General features: G+C 41.3%; 2 protein-coding genes across 2 annotated transcripts; one reads left to right on the top strand and one right to left on the bottom strand.

Annotated features, from left to right (window-relative positions):
* Window positions 1-1,606: 1,606 nt before the first annotated feature.
* LOC126700790 (uncharacterized) lies at window positions 1,607-2,041 on the bottom strand. The gene has a single exon (XM_050398974.1). It carries the CDS (start codon window positions 2,039-2,041, stop codon window positions 1,607-1,609), a length of 435 nt encoding a protein of 144 aa, XP_050254931.1.
* A 7,358-nt stretch (window positions 2,042-9,399) lies between these two features.
* Window positions 9,400-10,215, top strand: LOC126700791 (uncharacterized). The gene has a single exon (XM_050398975.1). The coding sequence runs from the start codon at window positions 9,400-9,402 to the stop codon at window positions 10,213-10,215; it is 816 nt and encodes a 271-aa protein (XP_050254932.1).
* Window positions 10,216-18,755: the final 8,540 nt, after the last annotated feature.

Raw genomic sequence — 18,755 nt, forward strand, 5'->3', positions numbered from 1 at the left:
CGTTTAGGCGCAACTTTTGTTTCCTCAGGATTTCAAAGATGTTTCCGAGGTCTCTCACATGCTCAAATACCACCTTGCTCTTCACCATGTTGTCTATATATATCTTAATACTCTTGCCCAACTATAGTTCAAACATTCTCGTCATCATCCTTTGATAGGTAGACCCTGCGTTCTTCAAACCGAAGGGCATCACTTTGTAGTGGTAGTTTCCAATGGGAGTGACAAAAGCTGTCCTTTCCTGATCGTCCAAGGCTAGTGGTATTTGATGGTATCCTTGAAAGGCGTCTAAGAAGCTCATCTGAGGGTGTCCTACCGTTGCATCCACCAACTGATCTATTCGAAGCATAGGGAAGGGATCTTTTGGGCAAAATTTATTCAGATCTGTGAAGTCCACACACATTCGCCACTTCCCGTTCTTCTTTTTCACCACTACAGTATTGGCCAACCATTCTGGGTAGAAAACTTCCTCGATAGCCCCTGCCTGTTTAAGCTTCATCACTTCATCTCTGACAGCATCTGCATGTTCCTTGGATGGGTGTTGAGGTGATTGCTTTTTGGGGGTGATGGATGGGTTAACATTTAAATGATTGCAGATGAAACTCGAGTCCACCCCCGATGCTTCATAAGCATTCCATGCAAACACGTCAACATTTTTCCTAAGAAATTCTACTGGCTCTCCTTTTTCCTAGGGAGGTAGCTGAGTTTCGATTAGAAAGAACTTCTCCGGTCATCACCGACTATAACCGTTTCCAAATCTTCACACTTTACCCCCACGGTTGGTCCATTTATAGGTAATGCTGGAGCCTTTGATTGTTATAAGCTCCCTCCAGCAGAGGCTGAGGACTCAGCTTCAGGTTGATGTAAGATGGCAGCCACTAGGCATTGTTTGGCTGTGGATTAACTCCCCATGATTTCTTTAATGCGACCCCCCGACGGAAATTTCACCTTTTGGTGCAGAGTGGAAGAGACGGCCTCCAATGCATGAAGCCAGGGTCTAGCTACAATGGCCGTGTAGGGGGAATAGGCATCCACCACGATGAAATTTACCTCCACCACTTTTAAACCAGCTTGCACGGGTAGTCTTATCATACTCCTTGGAATGACAGCCTTTCCATCGAAACTCACCAAAGGGGAATCGTAGGATGTTAGGTATTCGGGCCTCAAATTTAGCCCCTTATACAGGTCGGGGTACATAATCTCAGCACCACTGCCCTGGTCTACCAACACCCTCCTCACATCGTAGCCCCCAATCTTGAGTGTGACCACCAAAGCATCATCGTGGGGTTGGATGGTTCCAATCTTATTCTGGTCTGAGAAGCCCAGAATCGGTTGGATTTCTGTTCTAGCCCTCTTTGGCTCCAAATTATCGTCCTCGGCAGGTAGCCGAGTAACAGACATCACTTTGGAGGGATAGGAGCTAGTTCTCCCTAGAGTAGCGAAGATGACATTTATTGTTCCCAAGGGAGGTCTTGAGGAATCATCTCTCTAGGGTTCTGAATTTATCTGGCCCACCTGGCCACTGGAGTGATGCAAGAGCTGCTTGAGTTTTTCAGACCAGCAAGTCCAAATGATCCCACAAATTTTTGCAGTCCTCGGTGGTGTCTCCCTAGTCCTGGTGGTAGTGGTAATAAAGGCTCTGATTGCGCCTCATGGGGTTTCCTGCCATCTTATTTGGCCATCTGAAGAATGGCTCATTCTTAATCTTTTCAAGAACCTGATGCACCAGTTCTCGGAACATAGCATTGACCGCCTGAGTATTAGCAGACCCTGACTGCCCAGCAAAATCTCTCCGCGACCGATTATTATTGTATTGGTCCGACCTGAAATCCCTCATCTCCTGAGGGATAACCTTAGCGTTTCCTTTTCCCTGCTGCTGGTCTTCCTCAACCCTTTTATACTTATCAATCCGATCCATGAGTTGGCACATACTGGTGACAGGTTTGCTAGTCAGGGATTTCCTTAAACCATGCTTAGCTAGGAGGTCAATTTTAAAAGTGCTGATGGCCACATCGTCAAAGTCACCATCTATCTCGTTAAACATCTCCTAGTATCTGTCCGAGTATGCTTTCATGGTGTCCCCCTCTCTCATGGACATGGATAATAGAAAGTCTAAGGGTTGAGGAACCCTACTGCACATAATAAAACGAGAGCCAAACGCTTGGGTGAGCTCCTTAAAGGAACTTATGGAATCTGCCCCCAGGCCATCAAACCATCTCATCGCTATTTGTCCCAGATTGGATGGAAACACTTTACACATCAAGGCTTCGTTCTAGGAATGGACGGTCATTCTTTGGTTGAAGTGGCTCACATGCTCCACAGGATCTGTTCGACCGTTGTAGATGGTGAACGTTGGTTGGTGGAATCGCCGAGGGAGTATTACCCCCTCAATGTTGCGTGTGAAAGGCGATCTAGAAATTTGGTTCAACACCCTGCTCATAGCATCATTTCCCAGGCCTCTGCGTGGTGGGCTCTTGTGTCTACATTCATGATGGTGTTCTACTTCGTAGGAAAAAGATTCGCTAGGTGGAGTTTTTGACCTTCGCCTATAACTAACATCCTCTTCTTCCTCAGAGGAAAAGTCAGAGTTGGAGGGGGTTCGGTCTTGCTGTGCATGGCGCAACTTTCTCTTTAACTGGTCAATCTCCAGTTGTAGGTCCTTGTTACTCTTTGCTTGGGAGATATGGGTTCCACCTCGAGGTTGACTTCTATCAGTATGTGCGGTATGCACACTTTTCTCACAGTCACCTCTTTGCTTAGGATTGACAAACGGGTCGCCATGTTGGGATCCCAAAGACTTTGCATGGTGTGGACTTGATCCTACCATAGTTAAGTTTTGCACTCACTATTGCACAAGTTCTTCCCACAGACGACGCCAATTGTAAGGACACTTTTTGCAACCCAAGCCGAAGATGTATAGGATCTTGGCCCAGTGAGCCTAGTACAATAAATTTGTAGAGAGTGGGTCGAAGAACTAGGCCTTAATGAATTGGACAACGGCTTGAATAGATTTAAAAGATGGTCAAGTAAGAACAAGGAATACAAAACTAAATAAATTCACTGTCCGAGGAGGTTATTCTTCACATAAATCAATTAAACAGAGTACAGGTACAATTTTGATTGCTACAGTATTCAGTTTCTGTTTTTCTGATCCCCTCCTCATGGGAGGTCTCTTACATTATATATCTCCCTCAGGATCATCTTTATCCTACACTTGTTGATCATTTGAGCCTTCACTTGAGTACCTATCCTATCGGATACCCTCTTTGGCTTTTTGTGAGTTGTGGTTGCCAAGGCAGCACTGTTCAGAGGTCTTCTCCACATAAATGCGGCCAGGAAAGTAGCTGTAGTGCATTTAATGCGGTGGTAGCAGCTTTTTCTTAGATATTTTGGATTCCCCTCCTTCTCGTATGTTCATGATGCACGTCTCTATCACTGGAGTTTTCATGGAAGGTCACTCTGATCATTGGAAGACATATTTGAGCTGTACTTATCGTATCCGAGGAGATATTCCTTCTCGGATAACCTTCTTATTTGCATCTTGCTCATTAAATCTTGAGCCTGAACCGTACTTCACCATTCGTTCCTTCTCGGACCACTCACGCTATCGGACAAGGCCCAAAGTCCAATATATAATTTGGGCCCTTAATCCTACATTACCAATATAGACTATTTAGTATTTACTATCAATTGATTCTCATATCATTATGACCATTAAAATGATTTTCAAATGCTACAAACTGTATATTAATTTTCCGCCTATTATACATTTTGTTTTCAAAGGAATCCTTAATTTGGTAATTGGTTTTTTTTTAAGAAAATGGTAATTGTTATTTATACTACCATATATTACCAAGATTAACAAGTCAACTATCAAATTGATCAAATTTATATTCAAAGTTGTTACCTTGTGAAGACTAAACATTCAAAGTTGCTAAAAACTAATGTGATTTTAAATTTACCATAACTTTGAAAACTATGATTTATTTAGGTAGGAACAATTAAAAGGCTAAAAAAGAGTAAGTGAATTCTCATTTAAAACAACCTCATGTGTGGGTCAATGTTAAACAAAAATGAGTTTGGATTACCTCCAGTACTTTTTTAATTGGACATGTCCTTTTTTTTTAAATATACAATAGTAAGTGGTAGGGGGTTTTAATCTCCACATTTTATTTAATTAGTGGATGATGTGGCAGGCTTTTATTAAAAAAAAAGTACTGAAAGTAAGCTAACCCAACAAAAATAATGTGAAAATGGACGGTTTACTTTTTTTTTGAGAATCAAACTGAATTAACTTTCATTAAAGGAAACCTTAGCCATAATCAGCTAAAAGGACAGATACAATATGGGGAGGAACTTCCTCCATCCAAACAACTAAACCGCTAACATATTTCGCATGTCTAGTAAGGTTATGAGCTACAAAATTCTCTTTTTCGCTTAACATAAGAGACATTATAATTGAGAAAAGAGTCTGCAAGAATTCGTATTTCCTTAACAAGATTGCCAAAGGAAGCAAGGGACTGATCTACATCTTGAAGGGCTCGGGTGATGGTCTCTGAATCTCCTTCCAGTATAATGGAGCTAAGGTTCAGTTCCTTAGCAAGGAGAACTGCCCGTCTCGCTGCTGCTGCCTCCACATCTGCCATTGTCTGAGGAAGGGTAATCCTCTCGGCATGGGATGTAGCACTCTTCCTTCACTATCACGAATGACAACCCCTATACCTGCCTCATTGGTCTCTCGAAATACAGCTCCATCATAGTTTACCTTCAACGTGGGAGCAGGGGGTGGTGTCCAATAGGCTGCTGAGAGATGACTAGGATTTGAGGGGGTTGACTGCATTGGCTGGGCCCAATAGAAGTTCTGCAATTGCTACTAAGCTCGGGTAAGAGTTTGACCGAGGGGAGGAATTGAATTACCTACTCTGACTTGATTCCTTCGTTGCCACAATGACCACACCACCATGGAAAACGCATCCAAGTCCAGGCCTGCTTCAGTAATGTGTAAGATGAGTTGCTGAAAATCAGAAAAAGTCCCAGTATGCCTGAAACTCCAAGCTTGATCTGACTCCCACACCTTAGAAAGGCTTGGACACGACCACGGGGCATGTAGCACACACTCTGGTTGAAGATTGCACTAATTACAAGTTGCCTTGGATAGCACATGCCTCTTGACTAAATTGGTCTTGACTGGTATAGCATTCTTTGCTGCCCTCCACAAAAAGTTTCGGACTTTGCTTGGGATTGACATGCTCCAAATGAACTTCCAAAGCTTCCGGGGTGGAGTGGGACTATTGGATTCACCATTCAACAAATTTCTGTCCTGAGATAGGAAATAGTAGCCGGATTTGACTATGTATACACCAGATTGGGTGTGAGGCTAGGTCACCTTATCACAGGCAGAGGCATTGCCTAAGGGGATGCCTCTGATTAGCTGTGCTTCCTCTGGTTTAAACATGGCTTGCAGTAAGTCCACATCCCAACTATGTGTGTGAGGGTTGATCAAAGAGCTAACCTTGACTTCTGGGAAATCAATTCCCATTGGATTACTAACCTTCGGTTCAGAGATAGATGGAAGCCATGCTGCACCCCAAATGCTAATATCCTTCCTATTGCCCACCCGCCATTGTGCTCCTTTTTTCAACACTTCCCTAAATGGAAGGTTTACTTATTTATTTATAAAGGTTTATTCTTCTCCCTAAGTTTTAGCAATACAACAAGGATATTATTACCACTTCTCCTCTCTAGGGTAAGGTAGAAAGTTTTCAAACAAATAAGTCCAACAAAAGTCTTTTCTAGTGTTCCTTATATAGCTTCTATTATATAAATTATCTTGTAACTTCATGTATATGTATGGATATACTTAAAAAATATACATTAAGATGCACAGTATAATTCATATATATATTGTAGGGACACGATTTTGGTCAACCCGGTCCTGGACGGTCAGGCCCTGGCCCAAGAAGTCCCACACAATGAATTTTGTAGAGTATGGGCTGAAGAACTCGGTTCCAGTTGACTTAGACGGTTCGTTGCATGTTTTTAGCAGATGTAGAAACGTAAATCAAGAAAACGGATGTCAAAGTGGAAGTTTTATTCATGGCTATGTATTCATACAATGAATCCTTGCTTTTCTCCCTTCTCTCTCCTCCTTTCCCGTCCTCTTCATCTGAGGGACTCTTACATATTATATAGGCCCTCTTTTATCATCTGGGCCCTACACTTGTTGATCATCCAAACCCCCACTTGAGCACCTGTCCCATCAGACGCCCTTACCAGTTCTTTGTGAGTTGCAGTGACGAAGGTAACACTGTTCAGGGGTCTTCTCTTCATTAATGCGACCAGGGGAGTAGTTGTGGTGCATTTAATGTGGTGGTGACAGCCTTTGCTGGGATATTTTGAGCCTTATTTCTTTTTACGTGTTTGGAGTGGGGGCTACAGTAACTGGGATGCATTATTGACCTGGACTTTGGAATGTCCGAGGAGGAGTTACTCCTCGGACGTGTTTTCTTCGTCCCAGTTGGCTTGGGAAGGGATTATGGGCCGCGACGTCTCCTCGGACAGAATGGTCCTCGGACGGGCCCAAGGCCCAGCCAACTTGTTATTCTGGGCCGGTCCCCACATATATAATTTAAAATACTATTGATATATAGTCATTCTTATATTTTGTTAACTCTTTAGAAAATCAAGTAAGAATATTATGAGGTAGAAAATTTAAATTATCTATATTTAAAAAAAAATTATGAATTCTTAATTTTTGATCTTGTGAAGCATTTTTTTTTTCTCAATTTATTTTTGTGGGGCCCAATAATTTATGGGCCAGGCCCACTTGCTCATGGGGAGTCCAAAGGCCCAAGCCGAAAAAGGTTATGGCCCAAGCTCAAAAATATAAGGCAAAAAATGGCCCGAAGATGCAGCCGAGGACAGTTTAGTCCTCGGTAGACCCAAAGCTCCATTGAGAAGAGGGGTAAAAAAGAGGTATAGGAACAAATCTGAAAGAAGATCTAAAATATCTTGGGAAAGCTACCCTTACTACCCTTCCCATATAAGACTCTGCACCCAACAGAGCCGGATTCTTCGGCTTTATCAACCATCCCCAACAATTCTGGGATTAGACTGATGGGATAAATATCAGTCTCGGAGAGGTTGACCCTACACGTGGACGAAGGACAGCGAACACAGGCTAGTATAAAAGAAAAAGTAAGTAAATCTGGAGGGGGGGCTGGGAAAGAGGGCCAAAAAAAAAGTAGAGCCTCCCATCCCACCTCCAGGAGAAAGACTCCATGGGTGAAAATACCTTAACGATGTATGCACACCACAGAAAAAGCCCACCGCCGGGTAACCGGAGGAAGACCTTAATGCTCCTCGGACCAAGTCCGAGGAGTCCAACCCCTCAGGATACGACGCTATAGGGCTTAAATGTTCAAACCCAACCCCCTTTTCTACATGAATTCCTCTAAAATCAGGACCGGACCATCGCCCCGTGATCAAAAGCAAGCCTTTCAAGCCCATTCTCTACAAATCATATTGTGAGGGATCTTTCAGGTGCGAGCCCAACATCATTATTAGGCCGTTAAATAATCGTGTCCCTACAATTTTTTTATTTTATTTTATTTTATTATTTTTTTTATAGTTCATTAATTCGAGACTCTTTGGTTTTTATACTCAATAACTCACTTGGATGAATATTTACGATGTAGTCCCACAATTGGCTCCAAAATTAAGAAATAAAACTCTTTAGAAATAAATAATTTAGGATACATGACGCAAAATTGGACTTCAATTGTAGAATCTAAGTGGATTTTCTCTAAATTTTACCTATTAATATATACTAATTTGTAGCCCCATGCATATACATGTATATACTTAAAGCTATATAATAAGATGCATAATAATTTCTATATATATATAATTTAAATACTATTGATAGTCATTTTTATATTTTGTTAACTTTTAAAAAAAATTTGTAAGGATATTATTAGGTATAAAATGTAAATTTTCCATTTTTTTAAATTATTGTGAAACACTTTTTTTTTTATTTTTTATTTTTATGATTCATTTATTCTAGACTCTTTGATTTTTGTATTTAATAACTCATTTGGATGAATATTTATGATGTGGTCTCACATTTGATTCTAAAATTAAGAAATAAAACTTTTTAAGAATAAATAATTTAGGACACATGGCACAAAATTGGAACTCTAATTTGGAATTCTAATTTGAGTTTCTCTCAGCTTCACCTGTTATTATATATATATATACTAGCTTGTAACTCCATGCATATGCATAGATATACTTAAAGATATACAATAAGATGCATAATTTAATTCATATATATATATATATTTATATAATTTAAATACTATAGGTGTGATAGGCCCAATAGTATATATCTATATATATGTTGGGTCGGGGGCCCAATTCAAGGACATCTAGTAGTCTGAGGACGGGTAAACACTGTCATGGGAGTTTGCGTTAGTGAATGAAAGGGTGGAGTTTGGTCACAAGAGTCCAGGAAGTTAGTCTAAGGAGGAATGCCTCCTTGGCTAAGCAAAGCAGAGGTCTGAAGGTGTGGTCTGCCATTTAGGGCAACGTTTCAGGAGATTCTATTGATAAGGGTACACATCATGAAGGCACAGGGTAAAGGGGAACTATGAAATATTTAAGAGAAAGCTGCTACCACTGCATTGAATGCTCTGTAGCTAACTCTCTGGCCGCATTAATGTGGAAGTGATACCTGAACAGTAATTTTCAACCTTACAGCTACTCCCAGAGATTTCAAGAAGGTGTGGATGGGACAAGAATCAATGCCAGAAACTTGGTCTACATATGAAGGGTGGAGATGAAAGAAGGAAGATAATATAAAAGAGAAAGAATACACTGAGGAGAAGGGATCAAAGAATCAAGAGAAAAATACTGTAGAAACAAGACCTGGACTTGTAATCAAATTCAAAAAAGATATATACAAGAACTGATCTCCTCGGATTGTGCTGAGAACGATTTTCTTTAGACCAAATCAGTTTATCTTTGCTTTCTTGTCATCTGGGCCAACTGTAATTGTTGTCTAACTCATTAGAACCTAGTTTTCTAACCTATTCTCTACAAATTCATTGTATTAGGCTCTTTAGGCCTAAATCCTTTAATCCTTTGGGCTCTGGGAACTAAATTGGGTCCTTACAATTGGCGCCGACTGTGGGAATTTCTTGTGTTGTAGTGAGGTTTAACGTTCAGTTATGGTAGGTTCAGGTCTGAATCGAGAGGAATCTATGGGGTCCTAACGTTAAGATCATTTTCTCAATCTTAAACGAAGAAGGGATCAGGAAGTTAGTGTGCATACCACCCATACTAGTATGAGCCAGTCTCGAGGTGGGAGCCACGATCTCTCATGAGGAGAATACCAAAGCCATGCAATTGGAGATTGGTCATTTAAGGAAGAAGTTGCGCCGTGAGCGACGAAGACGAACTCCTTCCAATTCTGGCTCCTCCTCTATTGACGGTAGAGATGGCAGTTATAGGCCCAGGTCAAAGACTCTCCCCAGTGAGTCTTTCTCATGTGATGAGGACAATCCCCATGAGCGTAGGGATAAGGGCTCGTCTTGCAAAGGCCTGGGAAATGATGCTATGAGTAGAGTATTAAACCAAATTTCCAGATCACCTTTCACACACAGAATCGAAGGAGGAAAAATTCCTTGGCGGTTTGCTCAGCCAACATTCACCATGTACAATGGTCGAACAGACCCTGTAGAACATGTGAGCCACTTCAACCAGAGGATGGTCGTTCACTCTAGGAATGAGACTTTGATGTGTAAGGTGTTCCCATCTAGTCTGGGGCCTGTGGCAATGAGATGGTTTGATGGTCTGAGGGAAGGTTTTATTAACTCCTTTAAGGAGCTCACTAGGGCATTTGGGGCTCGGTTTGTGACTTGCAGTAGGGTTCCTCGGCCGTTAGATTCCCTGTTGTCTATGACCATGCGAGAAGGGGAGACCTTGAAAACGTACTCAAACAGATACTGGGAGATGTTCAATGAGATCGATGGGGACTTTGATGATGTAGCCATAAGGACTTTTAAGGTTGGCTTACCTGCCGAGCATGATTTGAGAAAGTCGTTGACCAAGAAGCCTGTAAGAAGTGTGCGTCGGCTCATGGACCTTATTGACAAGTATAAACGGATCGAGGAAGACCAGCAACAAGGGAAGGGGAAGGCTAAGGTTATCCCTTAGGATAAGAGGGATTTCAGGTCGAACAGATACAACAATAATGGGCCTTGAAGAGACTTTGCTGGGCAGTTAGGGTCTATTGCTACCTAGGTGGTTGGCACAATGTTCAAGGAACCAGTGCATCAAGTCTTGGAAAAGATTAAGAATGAGCCATACTTTAGATGGCTAAACAAATGGGAGGAGATCCAATGAAGCGCAATCAAAGCCCTTCATTGTTAATACCACCAAGAGTGAGGACACACCACAGAAGATTGCAGAACTTTGTGGAATCATTTGGAACAGCTAGTCAGAGATGGAAAGTTAAAGCAATTTCTACATCAGCCTAGTGGGTAAAGCGGCCAGGCAGGATACAAATCTCAAAGAGATACTTCAAGGCCACCTTTAGGAACAATTAATGTCATCTTCACTGCTCCAGGGAGAACTGGTTCTCACCCCTTCAGGGTGATGTCTGTAGCTCAGCCACCTACCGAGGATTCTAACCCTGAGCCGAAGAGGGCTAGGATGGAGATCCGACCAGCATTGAGTTTCTCGGATGAGGACAAGGTTGGGACCATACAGCCACATGATGATGCCCTGGTTATCACCCTCAGGATAGGGGGTATGATGTGAAGAGGGTGTTGGTGGATTAGGGCAGCGGGGCAGAGATTATGTACCCTGATTTGTACAAAAGGACTAAACCTGAAACCTGAGGATTTGACAGCTTATGATTCACCTTTGTTAGGCTTTGACAGGAAAGTTGTTGTTCCAAGGGGCCAAATTCGACTACCCATGCAAGCAGGATCAGAGGTGGTAGAGTGGACTTCATTGTAGTGGATGCTTATTCTCCCTACACAGCCATTGTAGCAAGACCCTAGCTTCATGCCCTAAGAGCCGTTTCTTCCACTCTGCATTTGAAAGTGAAATATCCGTCTAGGGATCAGATTGAGGAGTTAGTTGGGAGCCAATCCGTGGCTAGGCAGTGCTTGGTGGTTGTAATAATGCATCAGCCAGAAGTTAAGTCCTCGACCTCTGTTGAGAGGGGCTTATAGCAATCAAGGACTCCGGTGTTATCTACGGGCACGATGTCAAAAGGGGTAAAGCGTGAGAAGTTAGAAAAAATTGTTATTGATGATGATTTGGAAAAGTTCTTTCAGGTCGGACCTCAGCTGCCTCTTCGAGAGAAGGAAGATGATGCGAATCTCAATTGACACGCTTTGAGACACAACAAAAATATTGGAATACTTGCCTAAGAAAGCTAAAATTCAGATTTTTGATAGAAACCCTGACCCAACGTTTATAATCGAAACGCGAACCGAAGGTATAAGTGTAACACTTTGACCCAATGATTATAATTGAATCACGAACCAAATGTATAAAGTTTGAACGCCACAAGGAAGAATCCCTGATAAGTTCACAGTTCTTGAAGAACCAAAAGAAGAGCAAAGCCTCACCTTTTTTTCTGATTTTTATTCAATGATTCCTCTCTATTACAATGAGTGCATGTTATTTATAAGACATGACTGAAAATAGAAAATCTAAAAACGTACTAAATAATAAAACCCTAATTAAAAGTTGATTTGAACTGAAATTAGCAAATCCAAAATAGGAAAATAGCTAAAAAACGTTCTAAATAATAAAAGCCTAAAATTAAGGTAGATCTAGTTCGAAATTAGAAGCTCCAGAATAGGAAAAATATCTATTAATTGATATGGAGCTGGAAAATCAATCAGCCATTAATCCACGCCATAAATCAAACCCAATTAAGTCAAATCAGCCCTCAATAGCTTGAATTAAATTTATTACGCCTTCATCTTCCTTTGGGCCCAGCTTGGAATGTCCCGCGTTTGAATTAGCCTAAATCTCTTGAATCAGCCCATTAAGTGTGTCTTTGATCTTCTTGGATCTTGCTTTAGTAATAGGCCCAACTGGAACATGCAATGGATCCTTGAATGCTTGTTGATTCTCATCAAAAGAGTTGATAGTGTTTCTCAAGAGGAATATTGACGTGTTCGCATGGAGTGCTTACGAAGCTCCTGGGGTGGATCCAAATTTCATCTGCCATCATTTGAATGTTAATCTGTCTATCATCCCCAAAAAGCAACCCCCTCGGCGCTTTTCTAAAGACCATTCTGATGCTGTCAAGGATGAAGTGATCAAACTTAAGTAGGCCAGGGCTACTAAAGAGGTGTTTTACCCTGAGTGGCTAGCCAATACTGTAGTGGTGAAAAAGAAGATTGGAAACTGGTAAGTATGTGTGGACTTCACAGATTTGAACACGGCCTGTCCAAAAGACCATTTCCTTATGCCTCAGATAGACCAACTAGTGGATGCAACTGTAAGTCATCCTCTGATGAGCTTTTTAGATGTCTTCCAGGGATACCACCAAATGCCACTGGTTTTGGGTGATCAGGAGAAGACAACTTTTGTCACTCCTACTAGAAATTACCACTACAAGGTGATGCTCTTTGGATTGAAGAATGCAGGGTCTACCTATCAGAGGATGATGACCAGGATGTTTGAGCCACAATTACGCAAAAATATTGAGGTTTATATAGATAATATGGTGATGAAAAGTAAGGTGGTGTTCGAGCACGTGGGAGACCTCGAGAACATTTTTTAAATACTGAGGAAACACAAACTGCGCCTCAATGTTTCCAAGTGCTCCTTTGGCGTGGGATCAAATAAATTTTTGGGCTATATGGTCACTCATCATGGAATTGAGGTCAACCTTGATCAAGTTAAGGCAATTAATAGTTTACAGCCACCTCCGAATCCCAAAGAAATCCAAAATTAATAGGAATGACTGCCGCCTTGAACCGATTTATCTCCCTGTTAACGGACAGGTGCAGACCTTTCTTCCAGTTGTTAAATAAGTGGAAGGAATTTTAGTGGACCGAGGGGTGTGTCTTAGCCTTCCAGCAGCTTAAGGAATACATTTCTTGGCCATCTGTTATGTCCAGGCCCAAGATGGATGAGGTTTTGTTTGCTTACATTACTGTGGCTTCCCATGTTGTGAGTTTGGTGCTAATATGGGTTGACAACGGTATGCAGAGGTTAGTTTATTATGTGAGCAAATCGTTGCATGAAGCAAAAGTTTGTTATTTACCACTGGAGAAGGCCATTTTGGCAGTAGTACATGCTACACGTAAACTTCCTCAGTACTTCCAATCCCACACAGTTGTTGTTTTAATCCAACTTCCGTTTCGATCACTACTTCGGAGTGCTGATTACACAGGAAGGATTGCCAAGTAGGGTACAATCCTGGGGGCTTTTGATATCAAGTATATGTCTCGCACCTCTATTAAGAGTCAGGTCCTCGCAGATTTGGTGACTGAGTTTGATGAGTCCCCATTGGAAGAGGAGGCAGAGAAACAGGACATGGATGGAAAATCAGTTGTTGTTTTAACCCAACTTCCGTTTCGATCACTACTTCGGAGTGCTGATTACACAGGAAAGATTGCCAAGTAGGGTACAATCCTGGGGGCTTTTGATATCAAGTATATGCCTCGCACCTCTATTAAGAGTCAGGTCCTCGCAGATTTGGTGACTGAGTTTGATGAGTCCCTATTGGAAGAGGAGGCAGAGAAACAGGACATGGATGGAAAATCAGTTGGCATGGTCTCCTTGCAAGAACCTTTATCTTGGAGGGTATACGTTAATGGTGCAGCAAATCAAAAAGGATCTAGAGTGAGGTTAGTTTTAATATCTCTTAAAAGGATCACTATTCAGAAATCCTTAAGATTGGGTTTCTAGGCCACAAATAATGAGGCTGAGTAATGAGGCTCTATTGGTTGGAATGGATATGGTTCAAAAATTGGGAGGAAGAACTATGGAGGTCTTTTCAGATTCGAGGTTGGTTGTAAGCCAGGTGAGGAGGGAGTTAGAGGTTAGGGATATAAGAATGTAAGAATATTTAAGTCAGGTTAGGCACTTGCAATCAGGGTTTGAGTCTTTCAACTTACTGCAAATCCCTAGAAACGGAAACACACATGTTGACTCTTTGGCGACTCATGCAACCTCCTCGGTGCAGAGCTTACCTCAGGTTTTCCTTGTTGAAGATTTGTGCAAATCCGCTGAGATGAAGAGAAAGATGGTTTGTATTCATCAAATAAGGGTGGGACCTAACTGGATGGATTCTGTTGTGCTATTCCTTAAGGAGGATATCTTGCTCGATGGGAAGTCCGAGGCTGACAAAGTGCGAAGAAAGGCTCCTTGGTTTTGGCTATCCGAGGACCAAAAGTTGTACAAATGCTCTTTTTCTATGCCATATTTGCTATGCATACACCCCTGAGGCATCAGAGCTACTCCTGGAGGATCTGTGGAAGCCATACGGGAGACAGATCCTTGTCTCACAGAACCCTCACTCAGGGATATTGGTGGCTGAACATGCAGAAGGAAGCACAAGAGTATGTGAAGAAGTGTGACCAATGCCAAAGATTTGCCCCAAACATTCATCAACTAGGGAGTGTCCTTAATCCTCTGTCCAGCCTTTGGCCTTTTGCTCAATGGGGCTTGGATATTGTAAGGCCTTTCCCAAAGGCAGCAAGGAATAAGAGATGGTTGCTAGTCGGTACGGATTACTTCACCAAGTGGGTTGAAGCTAAACCATTGGCAAATATCAGGGACGTGGATGCCAAGAGATTTGTTTGGAAAAATATTGTCACTCGGTTTGGGATCCCTCATACCCTCATCTTGGATAATGGTTTTCAGTTTGATAGCAAAGCTTTCAGGAGGTACTGTTGTGACCTGGGCATTACGAATAGGTATTTCACCCCAGCTTATCCACAGGGGAATGGATAGGCCGAAATTGTCAATAAGTTCATAGTGAATGGACTCAAGAAGAGGCTGGATGGTACAAAGGGAGAATGGATGGAAGAGCTATCACACGTCCTTTGAACATATCGGACTACACCTCGTAGGTCAACAGGGGAGACGCCCTTTTTAATGACTTATAGGGCCAAAGTTGTGATTCCTCTGGAGATCGGATTCCCAGCACTGAGGATGTGTTCTTTCACTCCGAGCAACAATGATGGGCTGTTAGAGAAGAGCTTAGATTTAATTGAAGAGTGAAGAGAAAATGCCATGGTTCAATTGGCGTATTATCAACACAAGCTCAAGCAAGGGTACGATGCCAACGTGAGGTTAAGGCATTTAGTGCCTGGAGACTTGGAATTAAGAAAGGTTTTGGGTATTACAAAGAACCCAGTGTGGGGAAAGTTAAGGCCTAACTAGGAAGGGTCATATTGTATCACCTCGATGGCCACAATTGGTGCATATTATCTTGAAGATCTAGATGAAAATTTTGTACTCCGTCCCTGGAATGTAAATAACCTGCGAAGGTATTATTATTAATAAAAGTCTTTTCTGCCATATTTTAGTTTATTACATCATGTGTTACACTTCTTACTTGCTTAAGCGTTAAACTGAACCTTAGTCATGCCTGACTTCTCGAACCACATACTTTGGGTAAATTAATATTTCATATCATTTTTCTAAGTATTAAACAGAATCTTGGTCATGCTTGGCTCCTCGGACCACATACCTTGAGTAAATTAATGCTTCATGTCATTTTTCTAAGTATTAAACAGAACCTTGGTCATGCTTGGGTCCTCGAACCACATACCTTGAGTAAATTAATGCTTCATGTCATTTTTCTAAGTATTAAACAGAACCTTGGTCATGCTTGGATCCTCGAACCACATACCTTGGGTAAATTAATGCTTCGTGTCATTTTTCTAAATATTAAACAGAACCTTAGTCATGTCTGGTACCTCGGACCACATACATTGGGTAAATTAATGCTTCATATAATTTTTTTAAGTATTAAACAGAACCTTGGTCATGCTTGGCTCCTCGGACCACATACCTTGGGTAAATTAATGTTTCATGTCATTTTTCTAAGTATTAAATAGAATCTTGATCATGTCTGGCTCCTCGGACCACATACCTTGGGTAAATTAATATTTCGTATAATTTTTTTAAGTATTAAACTGAACCTTAGTCATGCCTAGCTCCTCGGACCACATACCTTAGGTAAATTAATACTTCATATCATTTTTCTAAGTATTAAACAAAATCTTAGTCATACCTGTCTCCTCGGACCACATATTTTGGATAAATTAATGCTTCATATTATTTTCCTAAGTATTAAATAGAACCTTAGTCATGCCTGGCTCCTTGGACCACGTACCTTGGGTAAATTAATGTTTCATGTTATTTTTCTAAGTATTAAACAGAAACCTTGTTCATGCTTGGATCCTCGGACCACATACATTGGGTAAATTAATGCTTCATGTCATTTTTCTAAGTATTAAACAAAACCTTGGTCATGTCTTGCTCCTCGGACCATATACTTTGGGTAAATTAATGCTTCATATAATTTTTCTAAGTATTAAATAGAACCTTAGACATGCTTGGTTTCTCAGACCACATATTTTGGGTAAATTAATACTTCATGTCATTTTTCTAAGTATTAAACAGAATTTTAGTCATGACTGACTCCTTAGACCACATACTTTGGGTAAATTAATATTTCCTATTATTTGTCTAAGTATTAAACAGAACCTTAGTCATGACTAGCTCCTCGAACCACATACTTTGGGTAAATTAATACTTCCTATTATTTGTCTAAGTGATAAATAGAACCTTGGTCATGTCTAGTTTGTAACGATTTAAGGAAAAGTGCTAGCCATATCTGCGCTATACCTTAAAAGGACTAGTCACAATTGAGGCTCCTTGTAGTTGTTAATAAAACTCAGTTCAACCTAGTAAATACTCGATGTAGGACTTATCACACACTCACACACATCATACAATCAATCAAATTGGGGTATCACAATCTCCCCCACTTAAATCCCTAATGTACTCGTTAAGGTCCACTTTGTGGGGTAGTGTCTCTGAGTCCACATGGAGTTACTGGGTTGGATTTGGTACCATATGTAACGACCCAAGGAAAAACACTAGTCACATCTACGCTATACCTCAAAAGAACTAGTCATAATTGAGACTCCTTGCAGTTGCTAATAAAGCCCAATTCAACCCAGTAAATACTCGATGTGTGACTTATCACACACCCACACACATCATATAATCAATCAAATTGGGGCATCACAATTTGCCCCACTTAAATCCCTAATTTGATTGATTGTGTGATGTGTGTGGGTGTGAGATGAGTCCCACATCAGGTATTTACTAGGTTGAACTGAGCTTTATTAACAACTGCAAAGAGTCTCAATTGTGACTAATCCTTTTAAGGTATAGCACAGATGTGGCTAGCACTTTTCTTTGGGTTGTTACATATGGTATCAAAGCCAGCTCAGTAACCCCATGTGGGCTCGGAGACACTACCTCACAAAGTGGGCCCTAATGAGGACGATATGGATTTAAGTGGGGGAGATTGTGATGCCCCAATTTGATTGATTGTGTGATGTGTGTGGGTGTGTGATGAGTCCCACATCGGGTATTTATTGGGTTGAACTGGGCTTTATTAACAACTATAAGGAGCCTCAATTGTGACTAGTCCTTTTGAGGTATAGCGTAGATGTGGCTAACGCTTTTCCTTGGGTCGTTACATATGGTATCAGAGCTATGCCCTAACCAGAAGTGTGAGCCTCACACGCGAGGACGCGTGTGCCTGTAAGGGGGGTGGATTGTAGTAACCCAAAGGGGGGTCTTGCATTCCATGGAATCCCACATCGCTTAGGGAAGCACATGAGAATGTGTTTATAAGGAATGACCTCCCTTTAATGTGTAGATGCCTTTTTTCCCACTACTGTGTGCTTTGGGGGAGAACAAAACCGTGAGAGGTATAAGTCCCAAAGCGGACAATATCTACACAGTTGAAGGTGGGTCGTTATAGATGGTATCAATGTTGGCTCAGTAACCCCATATGGGTTCGGAGACACTACCCCCAAAGTGGGCCCTAATGAGGACGTTAGGGATTTAAGTGGGGGAGATTGTGATGCCCCAATTTGATTGATTGTGTGATGTGTGTGGGTGTGTGATGAGTCTCACATCGGGTATTTACTGGGTAAATCTGGGCTTTATTAACAACTACAATGAGTCTCAATTGTGACTAGTCCTTTTGAGGTATAGCGCTGATGTAGCTAGCATTTTTCCTTGGGTCGTTACATAGTTCCTCGGACCACATGCCTTGGGCAAATTAATACTTTTTGTTATTTATTTAAGCATCAAATAGAACCAGCCATGTTGAATGTCAGAGATCTTCATTGTAGTGACATGATCAAATGGACACTTATAAGAATCACTTAAAGCATTTGAAAGCATATCTATGATCTGTTTGAAAACTAATTATCATCTCCAATTCCTTAGACTTACTGATAAGTAGAGAACTAGGTGGAGCCTAACATGAATGGATGCTTTGCCATTGTGTATGTTTTTGAGGTTAAGGTTATTAAGATTGTAGACTAACTAGGTTTAACCTGTTCTGTTGCTAATCATGTGGGGTGTAGTAACTATGCTACCACTTATGTAGATAACTAAATGGAGCTATATCTCATTGTCACATTGATTAAATGTGGAATAAAGCAGAAACCATGTCAAGA

This window comes from Quercus robur, chromosome 9 (genome assembly GCF_932294415.1).
Source record: "Quercus robur chromosome 9, dhQueRobu3.1, whole genome shotgun sequence".
NCBI lineage: Eukaryota > Viridiplantae > Streptophyta > Magnoliopsida > Fagales > Fagaceae > Quercus > Quercus robur.

Coding starts and splice junctions, on each gene's coding strand:
- LOC126700790 (XM_050398974.1), bottom strand. CDS start 2,041: ATGTTTAACGAGATAGATGGTGACTTTGACGATGTGGCCATCAGCACT.
- LOC126700791 (XM_050398975.1), top strand. CDS start 9,400: ATGCAATTGGAGATTGGTCATTTAAGGAAGAAGTTGCGCCGTGAGCGA.